Consider the following 21029-nt stretch of genomic DNA (forward strand, 5'->3'; position numbering starts at 1 on the left):
CTTCCACAGGGCTTCATTCATTCTCCAACCCTTTTCTCACAGGCATTGCACACCCAGTTAGCGACATTAGCACCTCCTGGTGGCTCCACCATCATTCAATATGTTGATGACTTACTCCTTGCCAGCCCTGATTTCATCACTAACCAGCGTGACACCTTTTACCTGCTCATCCGTCTCCATTCATGGGGATATGTGATCCCGCCCGCTAAAGTTCATAAAGGCCAACGACAAGTCAAATTTTTTGATGTCCTAATTAGTGCTACTGATCGCTCCCTTACTCAAGAACGCATTACTCCTATATTGCAGACCCCATTTTCTACATCGCCCAAGCAGGTGCGAGCCTTTTTATGATTAGTGAACTTTTGCAGACAATGGATTCCTAATGTTACTGTACATACTAAAGAATTAACTCCGTATTCTTCTCAAAATGCTCCTCTTAAGTTTGAACTACCTGATTCAGCAAAGCAATCTTTTATTACTCTGAAAAATGCCCTGGCTATCGCCCCAGCACACGACCTATGTATGACAGACCTTTTCACCCAAATTCTTACTGCTGTCCATTTGTTAGTCCAGGCAGCCTCTAATCTAACCCTTCACCAGCCAGTACAAGTGCATACTTCACATACTATCGTGGCTCTCCTAACATCTCAGCAAACCCAGCATCTGACTCAAGCGCGATTGAGCCGCTATGAGGTTTCACTATTGCAAAACCCCTACCTCTCTTTTCATTATTGTTCAACCTTAAATCCTGCTGTGTTCCTCGAACAGCCCCCTGATAACCTTAACCACCACACGATTGTTTACTTCGGAATCACTTCCTTACCGCACCTCGCCCGGATTTAACAGACAGGCCTATTGATAATCCAGATCTAATTTTTTATGTTGATGGCAGTTCTTCCATTTCCCAATTTGGCGTCCCACAGTCGGGATATGCTGCGGTAACCGACACTGACGTGCAGGAAGCAGCAGCCTTCTAGACCCCTGTCTCTGCACAAAAAGCCGAGCTATTCGCCCTTACTCGAGCATGTATTTTGGCCACAGACAAAAGTACTAATGTTTACATTGATTCTAGGTATGCCTTTGGCGTGACCCCATGATTTCGGCCGCCTCTGGCAACAGCGAGGTTTTCTCACCTCTGCTGGAACTCCCATTCAAAATGCACTTTGGGTTAAAAATCTCCTCGATGCTATTCAGCTTCTCCGTCAATTGGCAGTTATTAAATGTGTTGCGCACACGAAGGGTGACACTCCTGTTCAATTAGGAAATGCCCGTGCTGATTCAGCTGCTAAAACTGCAGCTTCAGCAACCTCTTTAATTGTTCCCAGTGGGGCTAATCAGGCTCTAAACCAGGTACCTACATTACGGACGAAGGGCATGCCAGAGATAGCTGAAGTTCAAAATTTACAGAGGGACGCCTCTGATTCTGAGTGAACACTATGGAAGTCAATGAGGTGTTCGCACTCCTTGACACGAGACCTCTGGCTGACTCCAGTTGGTCAAGTTTGTATTCCGAATTCTTTATTGCCGTTACTTGTTAATTATTTGCATTCTTGTACCCATCTTGGCAAGGAGGGAGTGGTACAGCTACTCCTAAAAACTTGGTGGTACCCAGATTTGAATACAGCAGCACAAACGCGGCTGGATCGATGCGTCATTTGCATGAAACATAATAAGAGTAAAGGTATTAAAGGTCCTCCGGGACCACCCCCTTGCCAGATGATCCTTTTGCTTGTATACAGCTTGATTTTATTGAATTGTCAAAAGCACAGTGTTATAAATATTGTTTAGTAATAATCGATGTGTTCAGTAAATGGATTGAAGCCTTCCCCACCACTAATTGTACGGCACATACAGTAGTGAAGTTGTTGTTAACGGAAGTCATTCCTTGTTTTGGGGTACCCAAAATGGTGAGCTCAGACAATGGACCACATTTTGTAGCTCGGATCAATACTGAATTGTGCAAAGTCCTTGTAATTAAACAGCAACTGCACTGCGCGTATCACCCGCAGGCAGCAGGAATTCTGGAAAGAGCCAACGGGACTTTAAAAGAAAAATTATCTAAATTAACTGGATTAAATTGGCTAAAAGTATTACCTTTGGCACTGTTTCACATGCAAGTGACTCCCCATCCGCGGACCGGACTGTCAGCTGCAGAGATAGACTATGGTCGGCCAATGAGGACTCCCTGGGATGCCCATGAAAAACCCCTAGAGGGAGTAGACCTCCATGTGATGGGGGAACAAATGCAGAACTATTTGAATCAATTAACACTTTCTTTGAAGTTTCTTCACTCACAGGTAAAACAGGTACATCTACCAGTAACGACAGGGACAGCCGTCCCTCGATATCCAGTGGTCAAACCCGGAGACCTCGTGTGGGTAAAAAAACTGGGACAGAAAGAAACTAGGACAACGCTGGAGCGGACCATTCCTCGTACTACTGACTACGCCAACTTCGGTCAAACTTGAAGGACGTTCAAGTTGGATACATCTACCCGATTGCAAGAAGATAGTCTCCAACCCAGACGAGAACACAGGATGAAGATCTTCAGTATAATTTTTGGACTTTCTGGACTACTTAGCCTTGATGGCCACTCGGTAGTAAAAAAAACGAACTAAACGAGACCTGCCTTCCAATACCTATTTACATATGTCATATCTTTACGCCAAAAAATTGAATATTAGCAAGTGTTGGGTTTGTACCCATATCCCCGTCCATTCAAGGGAAGGAATACCTCTCCAATCCCTCCCCTTTCATACCACAGAAACAGTTGAATGGATTTTACGACAAAATCAAACAGGCATCAGGGGAGATAGGGAGAATATGAAAATATGGAGATCTGCTGGCTATGACATGACTAAATTTTCAGCTTCGTATCAACCTACCTATAATCATGTCCTGACTCCACCCTCCCTCACTGTCCACTCGTATAATGTTCAAGGTTCCATATGTTTTAATAAATCAGGGAAAGGAAAGTTAATGGGGAAAAGTAGGTGCAACCTACCAATATAATCCCCTGGATGACATCAGCTGATGATTTTACAGCCTACAATGGAACCTATTTCATATGTGGCACTAAAGCATATCCGTGGCTCCCCATTGATTGGACAGAATCCTGCTTTTTAGGATATGTCATACCCCAAATGCATCACCGACCCATCCTTAAGCACTCCCCCTCGCGAGCAAAAAGAGCAATTTCTAAAACGGAACGGGCAAGGCATGAACGAACTGATCTACATGGCCTCAGCATTGGAACATCTGGCAAACATAACTGCAACAGAAGCCAGGGACACTGGACAGGCACTGGCCGAGGTCTCAGCTGAGCTAGTGGCTGTCCGGACCGTGGCATTACAAAATCGACTGGCTTTGGATTATCTGTTAGCCTCGCAGGGAGGAACGTGCGCTATCATAGGCCAAGAGTGCTGTACTTACATTCCAGATGGCTCTGAAAATATCACTAACCTGGCCGACCATGTTAAGAGACAGGCTGCTCAAATTCAAGAAATTGGCAGTGAATTTCACAACTATAACCCGCCGGATTGGCTAGGGTGATTGGGTCATGGATTATTTGATTGGATCTTTAAGGCCTTTTTTCTACTTCTACTAATGCTATTAGGGATAGGATTGCTTTCCTGCTTGTGTAAATGCATTTTCAAATGAATCATGGATATACCTATTTAGCTAGTTGTCATGATATGACAAAAGGGGGGAGTGTGGTATTGTGTGAAGCAAATAATGGCATGATGGGAAAACTAGTCAAGTCTTCTTGGTACAATTGAATTTAACCTAAGGCACAGAATACACAGAGATAGCCTGTCCATGGGAACCGGGTGACTCTGAGAGTCTAGATAAGGCTTGGAACTAGAAGTAGTCTCAATACATAACAAGCTGAACAACTGTCTCTTCCTGTATGTAAACAACTTCTTCCCTTTCTTAAAACAAAGACAAGATAATGATATGAAACTCAAGTCCCCTGGAGGTCAGCAAGGTGCCGCCATTGTAACGATTATTATTTATGTTTTACTTTTGATCAAATTCCTAACCGAGTTGTATTCATGTTATCTTGATCCTATAATGTATAAGAATCGCCTTCTTTTCTGTACTATCGCAGACTTGGGACGGACTCCGCAGTTTGTAATTGACTGCCTTCCGACTTTCCAAGTTTCTGCCATTTCTGCTAGCAGTTCTAATTAGTGAATAAAGTTCAGTTTTGCTTATCTAATGAATGCTGTTTGAATTTCTCTATCACAGTCAAGACGTGGGGAAAATATAAAATACAACACCCCTGAACACTACTACTCAATTCCCCATTAAACAATAAGGAAAGCAATATACAGCTCTCAATCCAGCTTAAAATTCAGCAGGGCATATAGTGCTGATTGCTCTGCAAAACAGATTTGGCCCCGGTTAGAGCCCTGCTGACTCTGGCTAAATGTCTTCAAATAGCACAACTGGGCTGTTTCAACCTCTCGTCTTCAGACAAGACTGCTCTGCTTAAAAATATAACTTTTTAAAAACTATCCTACTGGCTGAAAATAGTCTTTACTTGCGGACTCTATGGTAGCCAGATAAAGCCTCTTCAAATGCTCTCAAAAATCTCCCTCGTAGCTCCATCCAGCACTGACATCATCACCCACCCCCCCCCCCCTCCCCCTTCAGGAACTGTCCCACTGCAGGGACTATCCCCAATCAAACCACAGTGCATTAGCCCAGACTGAAAAACACATTCCTCTGTCAATTTCATTTTCTGGCTGCTCAAAGCTCCCCAGGCCTTACAAAACAGAATCCTTTTAAAACAAAAAACAGGACCACTGCAGTCAATCTCACTCTAACCCCAGGCTTTTAACCTTTAAATTTCCCAATACATTTATAATAATCCAATTTTCCTAAAATCCTCCATTCATCACATCTGGCATTTGTAGGAATGGATCTTTAAAAATGACAGATCAGGAAGCAACAGATGTTTGTTGAAGTTAGTTACATGGGGTTGTACTCTGTAGTTTGTTGTTGGTACCTGTAAATGTTTCTGATTAACATCACCGGCTTGCATTGGGATACTTAATGCAAACTGGTTTAAAATCCCAATTAAACTAAAGTTGGAGCAACAATAGACACTGAAGAAACAATCCAAAAAACAACAATGAGGAGGATGGATTAAAGATAAACTAAATTGAACATGGACAAGTGTGATGTGCTCATCAGCTATGTATATTGCATTAGCTCAAACAGGGGTGATGTTGAAGTCGACCACGAGTCTTACCGGGACTCAATGTTGCACACTGATTGGTATCCACAAAAGCAGTAAAATGTTGAACCACATCAAAAGATTAGTAAAATGGAAGTCAAAGACCAAATGTTATAGTAGTCTGGTTAAACCCGTGTCCAGTCTGATCACTAAGTCACACGTTAAAATGTTGGAGGCAGTGCCCGAGAACAACACAAAGCCAGTGTCAATTATTTGCACTTGAGAGAAAACTGAAAATGTTTTCTCAGCCTTGTATTACGACACCCTGAGCTAATGCATGATAAATTCTTTTTTTTTTAAAAATAAATTTAGATTACCCAATTATTTTTTCCAATTAAGGGGCAATTTAGCGTGGCCAATCCACCTACTCTGCACCTTTTTGGGTTGTGGGGGCGAAACCCACGCAGACACGGGGAGAATGTGCAAACTCCACACGGACAGTGACCCAGAGCCGGGATCGAACCTGGGACCTCAGCGCCGTGAGGCGGTTGTGCTAACCACTAGGCCACCGTGCTGCCCATAAATTCTTAATAATAATAATATTTATTGTCACAAGTAGGCTTACATTAACACTGCAATGAAGTTACTGTGAAAAGCCCCTAGTTGCCACATTCCGGTGCCTGTTCAGGTACACAGATGGAGAATTTAGACTGTCCAAATTACCTAACAAGCACGTCTTTCTGGACTAGTGGGAGGAAACCGAACCCACGCAGATACAGGGAGAATGTGCAGACTCCGCACAGACAGTGACCCAGCCAGGAATCGAACCTGGGACCCTGGCGCTGTGATGCCACTGTGCTAACCACTGTGCTACTTCCAGCCCCACTTGACTCAGAGTCACAAAACAGTTGAAATTAACTTATAATTTAAAAAAAATACCCCAAGTCTTTGGTTGCCCAATAACAGGTTTGTAAATTTAAACTCAAATTAACTTTTATTAACAGTTGGGCGGCAACCGTGGCGGAATGATTAGAACTGCTGCCTCACGGCACTGAGGACCAGGGTTTGGTCCCAACCCCGGGTCACTGTGCTTGTTGAGTTTGCACATTCTCCCCATGTCTGCGTCAGTTTCACCCCCACAACGCAATGTTGTGCAAGGTAGGTAGATTGGCCATGCTAAATTGTCCCTTAATTGGAAAAAGATAATTGGGTACTCTAAATTTATAAAAAGAAAATTCATAAAACAGCAACTATAAATAAATAGGCAACAAATACAACTGGTTAGCTGCCATCTAATTTATATCCCTCTATTTTAACTCACCCCATGCTCTACACACAAACAAGGCGAAAGAGGGGTGTAAAAAAATATTAAGAATGATAAAGTCTCTGTTTCAGTCTAGGCCTCTAGTTGGATGATGTCTTTGCATTGTTTATAGTGGATTTCACTGTAGACTCATCAGGATTTAGAGATTTATTCCTTTAGCCAGTAGGCAGCAGAGCAGAGAGAAAGAGAGAGAGAGAGCTGCTTCCACCTGGAGGGTCCAGCAACTTCTCTGTAAATTCACAGCAACTGCAAGGAGCCAACATTGGAGAGAAAAAAAGAGAGAGAGCAACACAGCTTCCCCTTTTGGAGTCCAGAAGCGTACTCCCGGGTCCTCTGAAAACCCCACCTGGCAGGATCGTAATGCTGTCTGTTGCCGGGCAGGGTAATGTCCCTGGCCAAACCATTGGCCACCAGCCAACGAATCGAACCAAATCCCTCCAATCTTTTGGGTGCCATAAAGTCTGGGTTCTGCTGTTCAAACTCTAAAACTTCATAGCACAGTGTACTATTTTGAAACTTTTAAGTTCCTCACTTTCTCTGCTCAACTTAAAAGGTATAATCCATTAAAGATCCATGGATCAAAAATGATAACAAAATAAAATAGGAAATAAGGAATCAACAGGAAGGGCCCTTACAGTTGGAAGGAGACCGGTAAACAATGTAGAATAAAACTATCCAAGGTACTAGTTAGACCACACCTGGATACTGTGAATAGTTTAGGTCTCCGTATCCAAGAAAAGATATACTGACATTGGAGGCAGTCCAGAGAAGGTTCACTACGTTGATCCCAGTATGGAGGAATTTTCTGATGAGGAGAGTTGAGTTAGTTGGGCCTGTACACATTTTGAGTTCAGAAGAATGAGGTGATCTTATTTGAGACATAGAGGATTCTCAGGGGACTGTAAAGGGTAGATGCTGAGAGGATGTTTCCTCTTGTGGGAGAGTCGAGGACCAGAGGGCATAATCTCAGAATAAAGGATCATCCATTTAAGACAGAGATGAGGAGGAATTTCTTCTGAGGGCAGTGAATCTGTGGAGGGCTGTTGAAGCTGGGTCATTAAGGATGTTCAATGTCGAGAATAGGCAGATTTATAAATCAGTAAGGGAATCATATGTTATGGGGATAAGGTGGGAAAGTGGAGTTGAGAATTTTTATATCAGATCAGTCATGATCTCACTGAATGAAGGAACAGACTCAATGGGCTGAAAGGTCTACTGCGGCTTCTAGATCTTATGATTTCAAAAGGTGAATATGATAGTAAATAGAATAGAAAAATAACTCAGAAGATGAGTTTCAACCAAAAGATTACCCAGATTCAGTCTAGTGAAAGGACAAATTTAAGATCAATGAGAGATTCTTCAGAAAGCATGGTCAGTTCACGAAACAAACTCCTGAAAGGACAAAAGTCAATAGCATTGGAATTATCTGAAGAACCATTTCTTGACAGTTGATGTGAAAGTTAATTTTCCAAAGTTCAGCTGTAATTGACTTTTAAAAACATACGGTGCTGGTTTGCATATATGAATTGGATTTATACAGGTAACCTTTCGCAGTACTGTGGAATTAGTAGAGAATGAGGTTTATTTAATTTAAAATGTTCCACTACAGTATACTACAATCCATGACTCAAGACAGTTGTTTTGTGACTTGCAATAATAAATAATATTCAAGTGTTCAAAGTTGCACATTAGTGTTAGAGGCCTCCCTAATTAACGTGTAATAAACAGGTAGAGAGTTTATTGATATTCGTAAGCTCACAATTCACAAGGAAATGTGAAGAATGATAATCAAACAACAGAATTGTTACAGCACAAGATTCAGACCTGTGTTCCTGCAAACAGCAATTTCACATGTTTTAGTTTTCTTTTGAACAATTTTACCATGTAAATGAATTTATTTCCGGTGCAAGAAAATAAATTATTTTACTGCTGGTGACTGAGTAACTACAAGCCAGTCAGTTTAACCTCGGTGGTGGGAAAGGTTCTAGAAACAATAATTTGGGACAAAATGAAGTAGCCACTTGGGAAAATATGGGTTAATTAAGGAAAGCCAGCACACATTTGTTGAGGAGATTGTGTTTAACTAACTTGAAGTTTCTTGTCGAGGCAACAGAGAGGGCTGATCAAGGTAATGATGTTGATGTGGTTTCCATGGGTTTCCAAAAAGGATTTGAAAAGTGCTGCACAACATACTTGATTTATAAAAATGACCTAAACGTTGGTGCACATGGCACAATTTCAAAAATTGCAGTTTCACAAAAGTTGGAAGCATTGTGGACAGTGAGGAAGATCACATTAAACGTCGAAAGAAAAGGCGAGTTAGTGGAATGGGTGGACAACTGGCAGGTGAAATTCAATGTAAAAAGTGTGAGGTGATTCATTTTGGTAGAAAGAACATGGAAATGCATTATAAATTAAAGTGTAGAATTCCAAAATGGGTAAAATTCTAAAAGGGATCAAAGAGGCCTGGGGGTATATGTGCATAAAAGTCACTGAAGGTGGCAGGCAGATTTGTAGCACAGTTAATAATGGGTGCAGCCTCTTGGATTTATTAATAGAGGCATAGAATAAAAAAGCAAGGAAGTCATGTTAAACCTGTAAAAACAGTCCTGGTGGCTACACTTTCGGAAATGTGTGAAAGTATTAGAGACAGTGCAGAACAGGTTCACAAAAATGGTTCCAGGCTTGAGGAACGTCGATTGCATAGATAGATTGGAGAGGTTGGGATTTCCTCAGAGAAGGGTGAGAAGAGATTTGATAAAGGTATTCAAAATCACGAGATCCAGACAGAGTAGATGGGAAAGAATTGTTCCCATTGGTGGTAGGATTGAGAACAAGAGGGAACCGATTTAAGGTAAGTGGCAAGAGAAACAATGGGCCTGAGGAATGATGGGATTCGGAATGCACTGGCGGAGAATGTGGTGGTGGCAGATTCAATCAAGGTATTTAAGACTATTTTCTGGAAAGGAAGAGCCATGAGGAGAAGGCCAGGGATTTTGTTTGCAAATCTAACTTGGGCAGCACGGTGGCACAATAGATAGCTGAGGACCCAGATTCGATCCTGGCCCTGGGTCACTGTCCGTGTGGAGTTTGCACATTCTCCCCGTGTCTGCGTGGGCTTCACCCCCTCAACCCAAAGATGTGCAGGTTAGGTGGATTGGCCATGCACAATTGCCCCATTACCCCTTAATTGGAATAAAAATAATTGGGTACTCTAAATTTATTTTAAAACAGTAACAATAGAAATTGGGATTGTTCTGCTTAGAGCAGAGGGAGTTAAGGGGAGATCTGATAGAGGTGTCCAAAGTCTTGAAAAAGTTTTGATAGAGCAACTAAGGAAAATATTGTTTACACTCTGCTTGAAGGATCGGTAACAAGAGCACACCCATTCAAGGTAATTGGCAAAAGAACCAGAAGTTCTTATGTTAAGTGACATGAAGAAAACCCTTTTTAGGCAATGTTATGATGTGGAATGCATTGCTGAAAAGGTGATGGAAGCAGATTTAATAACTTTGAAAAGAAATATATACGCATGGTTATAGGGAAAAGATGGGGATATCAGATTAATCAGATAGTTAATTTCAAGGAGCCAGCCCATCTACAATGGACTAAGTGCTTCCTTCTGTTCTGTGACATTTATGATTTTAAACAATTTTTTTTGCTTAAATAATAAATTGTCAACTAATGTTTAGAAACAGTAGTAAAATAAGCTGTATTTAAGTCACCAGGTTATTTAATTTCTTAGTGTAAGATTATGGGAAACAAATATATAAAACAATTATGTAATGATACCACAAGTTTCAGTCACACCCAGTTTCTGGCATCATCTTATTTCATTCTGCCAATGACACATTGTAGTACACTTGTCAGTGGCAACAAGAACAAAATGAAATTGCAAAGAACATTCTTGTAGAGTGCTGAAGGAGTCCTGCATTGTGGGAGGTGACATTTTTGAGTTGAGACAAATGCCTGCTCAAGGGGAGGGTATAGTTCCTTTGCCCTATTGAGTGAAGCGGAAAGGTTCTCCCAATGTTTAGGCCAACATTCATCCTCTATTAATCCCAGAAGGAACCAATTTTCTGGTCAACTATCTCATTGCGGTTTGTGGGACCTTGCTGTGAGGAAATTAATTACCAACCTTCCCCATGTTACGACAGTGGCTCCACTTTGATAAAACCTCATTGCAAAGCGTTTTGGGGGATGCCTCCAGATGGTGAAATACATTATTTGAATTCAAGTTTGCCCTTCCTTTTGTTGCAAGCCCACCACACCTAGTCATCCCCAACCTTAATGTACAAACATCTGATTAACTATGTCACTATTGCAATTACATGATTGAGTCATAACAGGTATAGCAAGTAATTAGGAAAGCTAATGGAATGTGATTAATTCCCTCACAACAAATGGAAGTTCTGCTTTAGTTGTACGGGGCATTGGTGAGACCACATCTGGGGTATTGTATACAGTATCTTTATTTAAGGAAAGATGTACATATGTTAGAAGCAGTTTAGAGTCGATTTACTGGACTAATACCAGGAATGGGCAGTTTGTCTTAAGAGGAAAGATTAGAGAAGTTAGGTTTGTATCCACTAGAGTTTAGAAGAAGAGCTGAATTGATAAAATCCTTTAAGATCCTGTGGGGGGTATTGACAGGGTGCATGTGGAGAGGATATTTCCTGTGTCCTAGAATTGAGAACTAGGGGTCACTTTAAAACTAAAAGGTTGTTCATTTAAGACAGAGATGGAGAACTTTTTTCTCTTGAGGGTCACAAGTCTTTGGTCCTCTCTTCCTCAAAAGGCAGTGGAAGCAGAGTCTTTGAATATTGTTAAGGCAGAGCTAGGTAGATGCTGGAGTAACAAGAGGATGAAAGGTTATCAGAAACGTGGGTTGGAAGTTACAATCAGAATTGCCATGATCCCATTGAACGGTGGAGCAGGCTCAAAGGGCCAAGTGGCTTACTCCTACTCCTAATTCATATGTATCGATCAGGCATGTTAATTAAATTATTGAATTGATGAATAATTGTAACATGTTAGTACAATTGTGACTAATGTGACCGAGGGGAAGTTGTAACTTTTAATGACAAGTGGGCAGGAGAGGAGTTCCTGCCTCAGCGACCTTGCGAATGACAAATCCAGTCAGGCAATGTTTGAAATGTGTGTTTTTTTCTTAGTACACAAGATTGTCACCCACATCTACCCAAAGCAAGAAATTAGATCATAACATAAATTTAGACAAAAGCTCATTTTTATAATTTAATGTTGTTCCTTTCTCAAGAGTTACAAACAGGGCAGGCCCTTAATCCATCTCCTTGCTTGCTTCAAAAACCAATTCAAATGTAATCCAACTCGGGGTCCCCACGAGAGAGAGACATACCAGATCCGAGCTGACATCAACACCTGACCTCACGGCCATGTCTAAATATTACCTATCGAAATACTTTTTTTTAAACTGTATATGTTACAGTGCAACACTTCCTTACAGCCAATATGACAAATCGAATCACGACTCTTCATTAAAAGATGGGCAGTCATTGATCTTCCTTAGCCGTTCTTAATGAACAGTAAAGTATTTGTATAATGCTCTCGCTCTCTCTCTCTCTCTCCAGGCAGTTTAGTAATTAAGTCTGCTCTGGTTTGGCAGCTTCTCCGAATGAGGAAGTAGCTGTAAGAAAAAAAAGTGCCTAAAAGTAACAACAACAAAAAGGTGTGGGGAGGGCAAATTGGAGCAAAAACGAAGCGATCGGAGCAGTTATTCCGCAGTCACAATTAACCAATACGATAAATGCAATGCACGCTATCTGACCAAACTCCATTCTCAGGTATATTCGAAACCCAGGGTTTCCCCCCCTGTAGCTTCTATGCAAGGTGTGGCCAGCAGCCATGATTCCGAAAATACTCATTAATTTAAACACCTACCAGAAAATAGGGTCAATCCAACTTGAACAAACATTCTTCTGCCAAGTTTTAGCAATCCAAAGTTGTTTAAAAGAGGCGATTCTGTCCTCGGAACGAGTGTAAATAAAAGGTATTGGTTTGGCGATAACCTTCCACCTTGCTCTTGTTCACTGCCAGATAGATTCCTCCCGGAAGACTGGGAACATGTCAATCATTGAAGGGAGTGTCTCATTGGAGCACTGCACACCTCCTTGACTTTGATTGGGGCTAGGTGTTGGGGAAGCTGAAGTAAACATTCGTGAGAGCAAAAAAAAAGTTTAATTTCAATACGTACAAAATATTTAGTACCCTCGTCAATCACTGTTTCCTAAAAGTTTTCACCTCTAAATGATAGTTGCATTTTCCTACAAGCTAATAATATTCGGGTGTAAGTTTCTGAAACCAGTTTTTTGTTGACTGGTGGGCGTTCATGAGTTTCGAAGCTAATCTAATTGAATGATCAAAGTGCCGAAGAATGTCCCCACTGTACCACACGCTACCTGACTTGCTTTTTAAGTCAGGTAAATGAGACGACTTTTATCAGCCAGCTACCCATTCGTTGCATTTACCCACACAACAATTTCTGTGGGAATTTTGCACAGGGCGTTATCTATAATTAGAGAACAATTTCTGACGTGGGACAAGTCTGAATAGGACAAGCAACTGTGCACCTTAAACGAATTGAGGAATTGTTCATCGGCAGTGTGGAGTCCTGGGAGTGTAAACTAGAATATTTAATTCTATGTCAAATCAGGCACAGGATGTGAAAGAAAATGGGATTAAGATGGACAGATAAAAGAGACTAAGAAAAAGTTTTTCTTACAAAACCTCCAACAATAAAATCTGAAGGTATGAGACACTGCACCTTCAAATTTTCAGTACCAGAGCGGTTATTTGGCAATAATTAAAATTTAACATGCCAATACAAAAGTACTTCATTCAATAGACAACCCCTATATTTTCCTGGAGAGTTTCGTTAGTATATATTATGTTAATACTTCAAAGTCTAACAATTCCATGTACTTCAATGCCGCGTTCCTTGGCAAGATTCTAGTGAAGCTTCTCAAAGACAGCAGACATGATTCTCCGGAAAGATTTCTAAGTGTGATAGTGAGCAGAATTGACGCATGTTTCCCGGCGCTCAGCTCAGCAAGGCTGGCAACGCTATTCAACGTTAATTGGTCCACTGAACGAGGCCTCACGGGCTTCTCGCCCCAAATGAGGGCTCACCAGCTGATTCGCCGAGACCATGCTCGCCAACCCCCCCCTAACAAGGTCGAGCAACACTTAAGGTGCACTTGCGCAGCCAACCCCAGCCAGCTCATAATAATGGCGGCGAGGAGACCAGTCCCAAGATTCGGGGACAGTCTTAGATGCAGTGGAGGCCAGGAGGGATGTCCTGTTCCCCAGAGGGTGAGCCATCAGGCAGCCAGTGCTGCCTGGAATGTGGTGACAGCAGCTGTCAGCTCGGGGAGTGTGACCAGGAGGGCGGGCCTCCGTGCTGGAAAAAGGATAACGACCTAAACCGGGCAGCACGACTGAGTAGGCACCAACGTCCTCAGCCCCCCCCCCCCCCAACCAAGGGAGAATCCACCCCCCCACTCTCCATGCAACCCCAACCCTCCCTCCACTCCCTCACCCCCTTCAACCCACCCCAACCCACTTCCCACCACTGTGAACCATGCGCGTGGCTAATGATGCCCCTCTGTGTCTGCTCAGCAAAAGCTCTCCGATAACCGTCGGGAGAGGGCCCAGACTTGCAGAGGGGTGCCAGATTTAAGAATCCTCACCTCCTTCAAGGACCATACCCTGGAGGTGACTGGGGTCACCCACGCAGAGGCTGGCTGATACTGCAGACGTGAGGAACCACCGGCCTCCACCCGTGGGACTTGTCAAACATGGGTTGCTATTGCCTGACTGACTGAGCCATCCCTCCCACTGACCACATGTCCATTCTCCCCTGGTCCTCCAGCCGACGGCACCAGCCCATCCTGGGTGGCACTACTCCCCTGACCCCCAGGAAACCACCTCAGAGAAGAGCTACGAGGTGCGTGGTAGCACAGTGGTTAGCACTGTTGTTTCACAGCGCCAGGGACCCAGGTTCGAGTCTCGGCTTGGGTCACTGTCTGTGCAGAGTCTGCACGTTCTCTCCGTGCTTGCGTGGGTTTCCGTGCTCCCGTTCCCTCCCACAAGTTCCGAAAGACGTCCCTGTTAGGTGAATTAGTGATTTTAAATTCTTCCTCCGAGTACCCGAACGGGCGCCGGAATGGGGCGACTAGGGGCTTTTCACAGTAACTTCACTGCAGTGTTAATGTAAGCCTACTTGTGACAATAATAAAGATTATTATTATTATAGTCACGGCACAGCAGTCCCCTCCATCCACTAGCGCAGATACACACACCTCGGTGGGACATGTTACTGTATTGTCTTCTGGGCACAATCTGGTGAGCACCACACTGTTGCTGATGTACATGACGTGGAGGAAGGAACCCCCAGGCAAGACAGCAAGCGGTCGGCTGCTGGATCCCAGGCCCCAGCTGCGGCCCAACCGAATGCTGAGCCTATGGAACAGGGTTACCTCATCTGGAAATGATAGGGAGCATAGAACATAGAACATAGAACAGTACAGCACAGAACAGGCCCTTCGGCCCTCAATGTTGTGCCGAGCCATGATCACCCTACTCAAACCCACGTATCCACCCTATACCCGTAACCCAACAACCCCCCCCTTAACCTTACTTTTATTAGGACACTACGGGCAATTTAGCATGGCCAATCCACCTAACCCGCACATCTTTGGACTGTGAGAGGAAACTGGAGCACCCGGAGGAAACCCACGCACACACGGGGAGGACGTGCAGACTCCGCACAGACAGTGACCCAGCCGGGAATCGAACCTGGGACCCTGGAGCTTTGAAGCATTTATGCTAACCACCATGCTACCGTGCTGCCCAATTTTGTGTTTCCATTGGGGGGGGCGCCATTCGTTCAGGACATGCTGAGGGGCCAGCAATCTGCCAACGTCAATTGACAGAAATTCCTAAATATTCCTATGGCCTAATTCGTTACAGGATTGAGAATGGCCACGCCCATCCATGATACTGCTGGGGTCTGAGGTTCTCCAAGTGGCGGCCAGGGGTGGGTTCCCTGATGACCATAGGCTCTCTGAGCATTTACAGGACACAGTGAGTAGTCAGCAGGGCAAACAGCCAGGGGCCAGTAAGTAGTACTAAAGAGGTGCGTTTAAATCACATACTGCAGCAAGAATGGTCAGAGTCAGGCCATCCGATGCCAGGTAGATTCCTCGGGTCCACGGGCTTGGCACCAAGTTGTGCCCGCTACTCCCCCCCAGCCCAGGCAGCCAGACCCCAGAAAGCATGACAATTTTGGAGTTTCCTTCTCGCTCCCCTTCCACAGGCATGGTGCTCAGGCCCTGCTCGAAAATACTTACCAATTCGCACCGGCGTGACTTCCGCCTAATGCAAATGATTGTTTCCCCTGGACCCTCCAGCACAGGGTGCAAACTTAGATATCATCTACAGTGCGTGACCCAAGCATGGCATCGGCACCGGCTGTAAATCACGATTTTTCCGTTGCGCGCTATTCTCCGCCCGATTGGATTTCTTTCTGCCGGTTCCACAAGCAAAGCGGAGAATTCAGCCCAAGATTTCTCCAAAGGTAACAAAATAATTGTTTGTTTTTGATTGGCTCCCGGAGTTACAGCCGTGGAGTGGGAGCAGATGTCAGAAACATCCCTGTAAGAAGTCTTACAACACCAGGTTAAAGTCCAACAGTCCAACAGTCCGACTCATTGATCGACAGTTCCACCGCGCCACAGCAAAAAACCGCACCGACCTCCTCAGAAGACAAACACGGGACACCACTGACAGAGTACCCTTCGTCGTCCAGTACTTTCCTGGGGCGGAGAAACTACGACATCTTCTTCGCAGCCTCCAACACATCATCAGCGAGGATGGACATCTTGCCAAGGTCATCCCCACACCCCCACTACTGGCCTTCAAACAACCGCGCAACCTCAAACAAACCATTGTTTGCAGCAAATTACCTGTTGGACTTTAACCTGGTGTTGTAAGACTTCTTACTGTGCTCACCCCAGTCCAACGCCGGCATCTCCACATCAGAAACATCCCTGACCACGGTAAACCGTGTCCAACATTCTAACAGCTGTAGGCATACCTGCAAGCTGAAAGTAGTGGGAAACAGGCCTGTGGTGCTGCACACTCCCAACAGGAAATATCAACTTTCAGAAAATATAAAGAGAAAGGGAAAACTTCAGAACATTCTGGAAATACTCAGGAGGTCAGAAGTGGATGCAATTGAGGCAGCACAGTGGCAGGCACTGCTGCCTCAGTGCCGAGGTCTCAGGTTCGATCCTGGCTCTGGGTCACTGTCCGTCTGGAGTTTGCACATTTTCCCCGTGTTTGCGTGGGTTTCGCCCCCACAACCCAAAGATGTGTAGGGTAGGTGGATTGGCCGCGCTAAATTGCCCCTTAATTGGAAAAAACGAATTGGGTACTCTAAATTTATTTTTTAAAAAGAAGTGGATGCAATTTATTTATTTCATTAAAATTTAAAGGGGGGGGGGGGCACGGCAGCACAGCACCAGGGTCCCAGGTTTGATTCCCTGCTGGGTCACTGTCTATGCGGAGTCCGCACGTTTCCCTGAGTCTGCATGGGTTTCCTCCGGTTTCCTCCCACTGTCCAAAGATGTGCAGGTTAGGTGGACTGGCCACACCAAATTGCCCCTAGTGTCCAAAAATGTTAGGTGGGGTTACTAGGTTACGGGGATAGGGTGGAGGTGTTATATCGGATAGGCTTAGGTAGGGTGCTCTTTGCAAGCGCCTGTGAAGGCTCGATGGTCCGAATGGCCTTCTTCGACACTGTAGAGTCTGTGATCTATGATCTACCCAATTCTTTTTTCCCCAATTAAGGGGCAATTTAGCGTGGCCAATCCACCCAACCTGCACATCCCCGGGTTGTGGGGGTGAGACCCACACAGCCACAGGCAGAATATGCAAACTCCACACGGACAGTGACCCGGGGCCGAGATCGAACCCGGGTCCTCACTGCCGCGAGGAAGCAGTGCTAACCATTGCGCCACCGTGCCATCCCTGAACTTGATCGAATTTATGAAGTCATTTAAACTCAAAATGCTGACTCTCTCCCTACACAGAAGCTCTCTGATATGCTGTTACTTGAGTAGGGGTAAAGCTCCACATGAAAAATAGAAATACAGTGTGCTGCTAACACATTCAAACATTATTTTATTCCACCTGTTGAAAATTGATACCATGTGCAGTTCTTATTAAAAATAAAATCACAATAGTTACTCGAACATATGGCCATTGTACCACCCTCACTTTCATAGAATGGCAGATTCAGGTACCGTGTTCTCCAACACTACTACCTTCAGCCAATTGAGGCAAAATGGATGTTCTGGTAATATACCTTTTCCTTATTTTAACTCTAGCCATAACATTTCCAATGTGGTGTGTGTACTATGTACTGACGAACCCACCTCCACTTCATGCAACGGCAATGAAGGAGATAAAAATAACTTGTGTGGAGGCATTCTAACTCCAACCACATGCAAGGTAAATGTGTTAATATAAAGAATGGCAGACTGGCACTAAGCAGTCATTTCATTACTGTCAGCATCATTCCAGCAGATCCAGAGCTGATTGGAAGAGTCCCAGAGGAGACAGATGCAGGACATATCGACACTGCTAGGGTGGCGACCGCAGTTGAGGGCCTGGTGCACGATCTCGGCACCATGAATGAAGGTGTCCAATGCGTCGTGCAGTCAGTGATGGCCATGGCTGAGGGTCTCAGCAGAATGTCTGCCTCGCTGGGGGATATTACCCAGTCCCAGGCTGACCTTGATGAGGTTCTGCGGGACATATCCTGCTCTCAGATGGGAATGGCAGAGGCACTGCCGAGCTTGTCCCAGTCTCTGAGGAGCATCGCCGAGGGAGTCGACACCATGGGGGCTGGCATAGCCAGATGATGCAGCAGCAGCCGGGGCTCGAACCAGCTGACCCTCCATTCTAAGGTGAACCCCAGGGCTCTATGGATGCCGAGCAGGAGGAGGGGGTGCTGAGTGCCAACCTGGACTTGTCCCATGGAGTGGGGATGGTGGCCACCAGCTCCCCCGAGTTCCACCCCACTGATCAGACCACGTCTCGAAGTCAGCACACGGAACAGGGCAGCACGGCAATGAGCCAGGGCCCTCTGGCCTCAGAGGATGCCACCAGGGGCATCGAAGGCCACGGGATGAGGTAAGCAGCTGGCTGCCTCCATCTCAGATGTGTATCCTGGAGAGACACCTAGACGTAGAGGTTGAGCTGGGAGGGCAAAGCACGTTGAGGATCATTGAGGGCACTGGGGGTGGGGGGTAGGGGGTGGTGGGGGGGGGGATAGGTAGGGGGTAGAGAGGGAGGGTGGGGGTTGGGGTGGTGGCACCATCGGGAGAGTGGGGACTTGTATTACACATTAAACACACTTGTGCACAGCCAGTATGTTGCCTCTGTCACTTTCCTCCACAATGCGTGCCGACCTCCGAACCCTTGGCTCATCTCTCCAGGCATCTCCCCCTCCCCATGGCACCCACCTACCCTCCGGCTGTGGGCATGTTCCGGATCTGTGTCTCCTCCGCTGGGTGTTAGGGTATTGGTTGCTGTGTGTGTGGTGTTGCCTCCCGTCATGTTCAAGCACAGTGTCCATGCATTGAGGTGTGATTAGGTTGCTAGGCAATGACTCCCACATGCTACATTGACCGCCCACCCATGTGTGAAGTGCTCACTTAACCACGATTGCAAATTCCCTATTAGCAAAAGCCTTCAGCCGCACGGCCAGACCCCTCAGCAGTTGGCAGGGGTTCTGAATATTCGTTGGGGCAGACGGGCAGGTGCAAGGGTTGCCCATGGAACGGATACACACGATTCAGGCATGGCGGTGCCGTGAGTGGTTCCCCCCCCCTCCCCGTTGTCCCCTAAGCGCCTCCCCCCACCTTCCTGTAATGGCCCACCCCTGCGGAGGTTCCATGACCCCCAGCCAAGGGCCGTCCCCCACCCCACCCCCCACCAAGTCCAGGGGCGTCATTCCCAGCACCCCAGGCTTTTTGTCTGTGGCCAAAGATAACTACTCATCTCCTTGGCTCCCTGCAGAAGCTCTTCCGACAGGTTCAAGTTTTTCAAAAGGAGTACTAATCAGCACTATCGTGAGCACTTGCTGGGGAGGCCCCTGAATTACAGGAGGCCTTTGGATATGTGGTGGCTCTTGTTAATTGTATGGAAATAGGGCTTAAGTGGTGATAATTGATTTCTCGCCACGCTACAGCGTGATCCTGATTTCGCCTACGGGAGCGGGCTGGTTGCATCACAAACTGTTTGCCGCCTGGCGCGGTTCAAGTTTTTGGCCTCTCCCTCTATTCACCGGCCTCGTTTCACTGGAGAGAGAGAGCATAACGAGGCTGTAAATTTGCGCCCTGCAACCTCCTGATTTCTGTATATAACGGTGTATTCCTGATTTGTGTGTTTAGCTGTGTTTATACACTCACAGGAAATGGTTTGTTCTTTAATGACAGCGAGTGCTGATAATCTCTCCGTTATATCTATTGCAAAATCTGGCCCATGGTGTTTTAATGAAAGTAGATACTTTGCTTGATATTAAGACTAGAATATTATTTAATATTCAATTGTTATTCTAACAGGCAAAAAAAGGAATAACTCAATTATTGGTGCATCTTTATAGATTCCAACATGCACATTTTCTTTCCGACTATCTTTTTCCAGACTCTTGGTTTTGAAAATGAAAATGAAAATCACTTATTGTCACGAGTAGATTTGAAATGAAGTTACTGTGAAAAGCCCCTAGTCGCCACATTCCGGCGCCTGTTCGGGGAGGCTGGTACGGGAATTGAACCCACGCTACTGGCCTGCCTTGGTCTGCTTTAAAAGCCAGCTATTTAGCCCAGTGTGCAAACCAGCCTTGCAAACCACCCCCGTTTTGTCTACTGCCTGACCAAATCTCTTGGTGACATCTCATTAAGATGTCCTGTCTCTCCTCTATTCAGATCGCTTAATCTTAAACTTCACATGAACATCTTCACCTACACCCACTGACTGTCTTTCTTAGCCTTGTCTCCTCCAAGTCCTTAATTGTAATTAAATCTCTCCTTTCCACAGCCTGTCTATCTCCATTCTTGGGGGTAGGCTGCAAGACACGCACTAGCAGATTCAAAAACAGCTTTTTCCCTCTTACCAGACTCCTGAATGACCCTCTTATGGACTGAACTGATCTCTCTACGCATCTTCTCTACTGAGTAGCACTACACTCCGTGTACTTCATCCGATGCCTATGCCTAAGTATTTAGGGCAGCAGGGTAGCATGGTGGTTAGCATAAATGCTTCACAGCTCCAGGATCCCAGGTTCGATTCCCGGCTGGGTCACTGTCTGTGTGGAGTCTGCACGTCCTCCCGTGTGTGCGTGGGTTTCCTCCGGGTGCTCCGGTTTCCTCCCACAGTCCAAAGATGTGCGGGTTAGGTGGATTGGCCATGCTA

At 45.2% G+C, this 21029-nt stretch overlaps 1 protein-coding gene across 1 annotated transcript in view; it reads right to left on the reverse strand.

Moving 5' to 3' along the window:
• Positions 1–12623, reverse strand: part of LOC119968911 (cell surface A33 antigen-like) — a 56417-nt gene extending 43794 nt beyond the window's left edge. The window contains exon 1 of the mRNA XM_038801891.1: positions 12429–12623. Coding sequence (XP_038657819.1) covers positions 12429–12462 — 34 coding nt within the window. The 5' untranslated portion in view covers positions 12463–12623. The remainder of the gene's footprint in view (positions 1–12428) is intronic.
• Between the last annotated feature and the right edge of the window lie 8406 nt (positions 12624–21029).

The sequence above is a fragment of the Scyliorhinus canicula genome, chromosome 7 (genome assembly GCF_902713615.1).
Source record: "Scyliorhinus canicula chromosome 7, sScyCan1.1, whole genome shotgun sequence".
Lineage (NCBI taxonomy): Eukaryota > Metazoa > Chordata > Chondrichthyes > Carcharhiniformes > Scyliorhinidae > Scyliorhinus > Scyliorhinus canicula.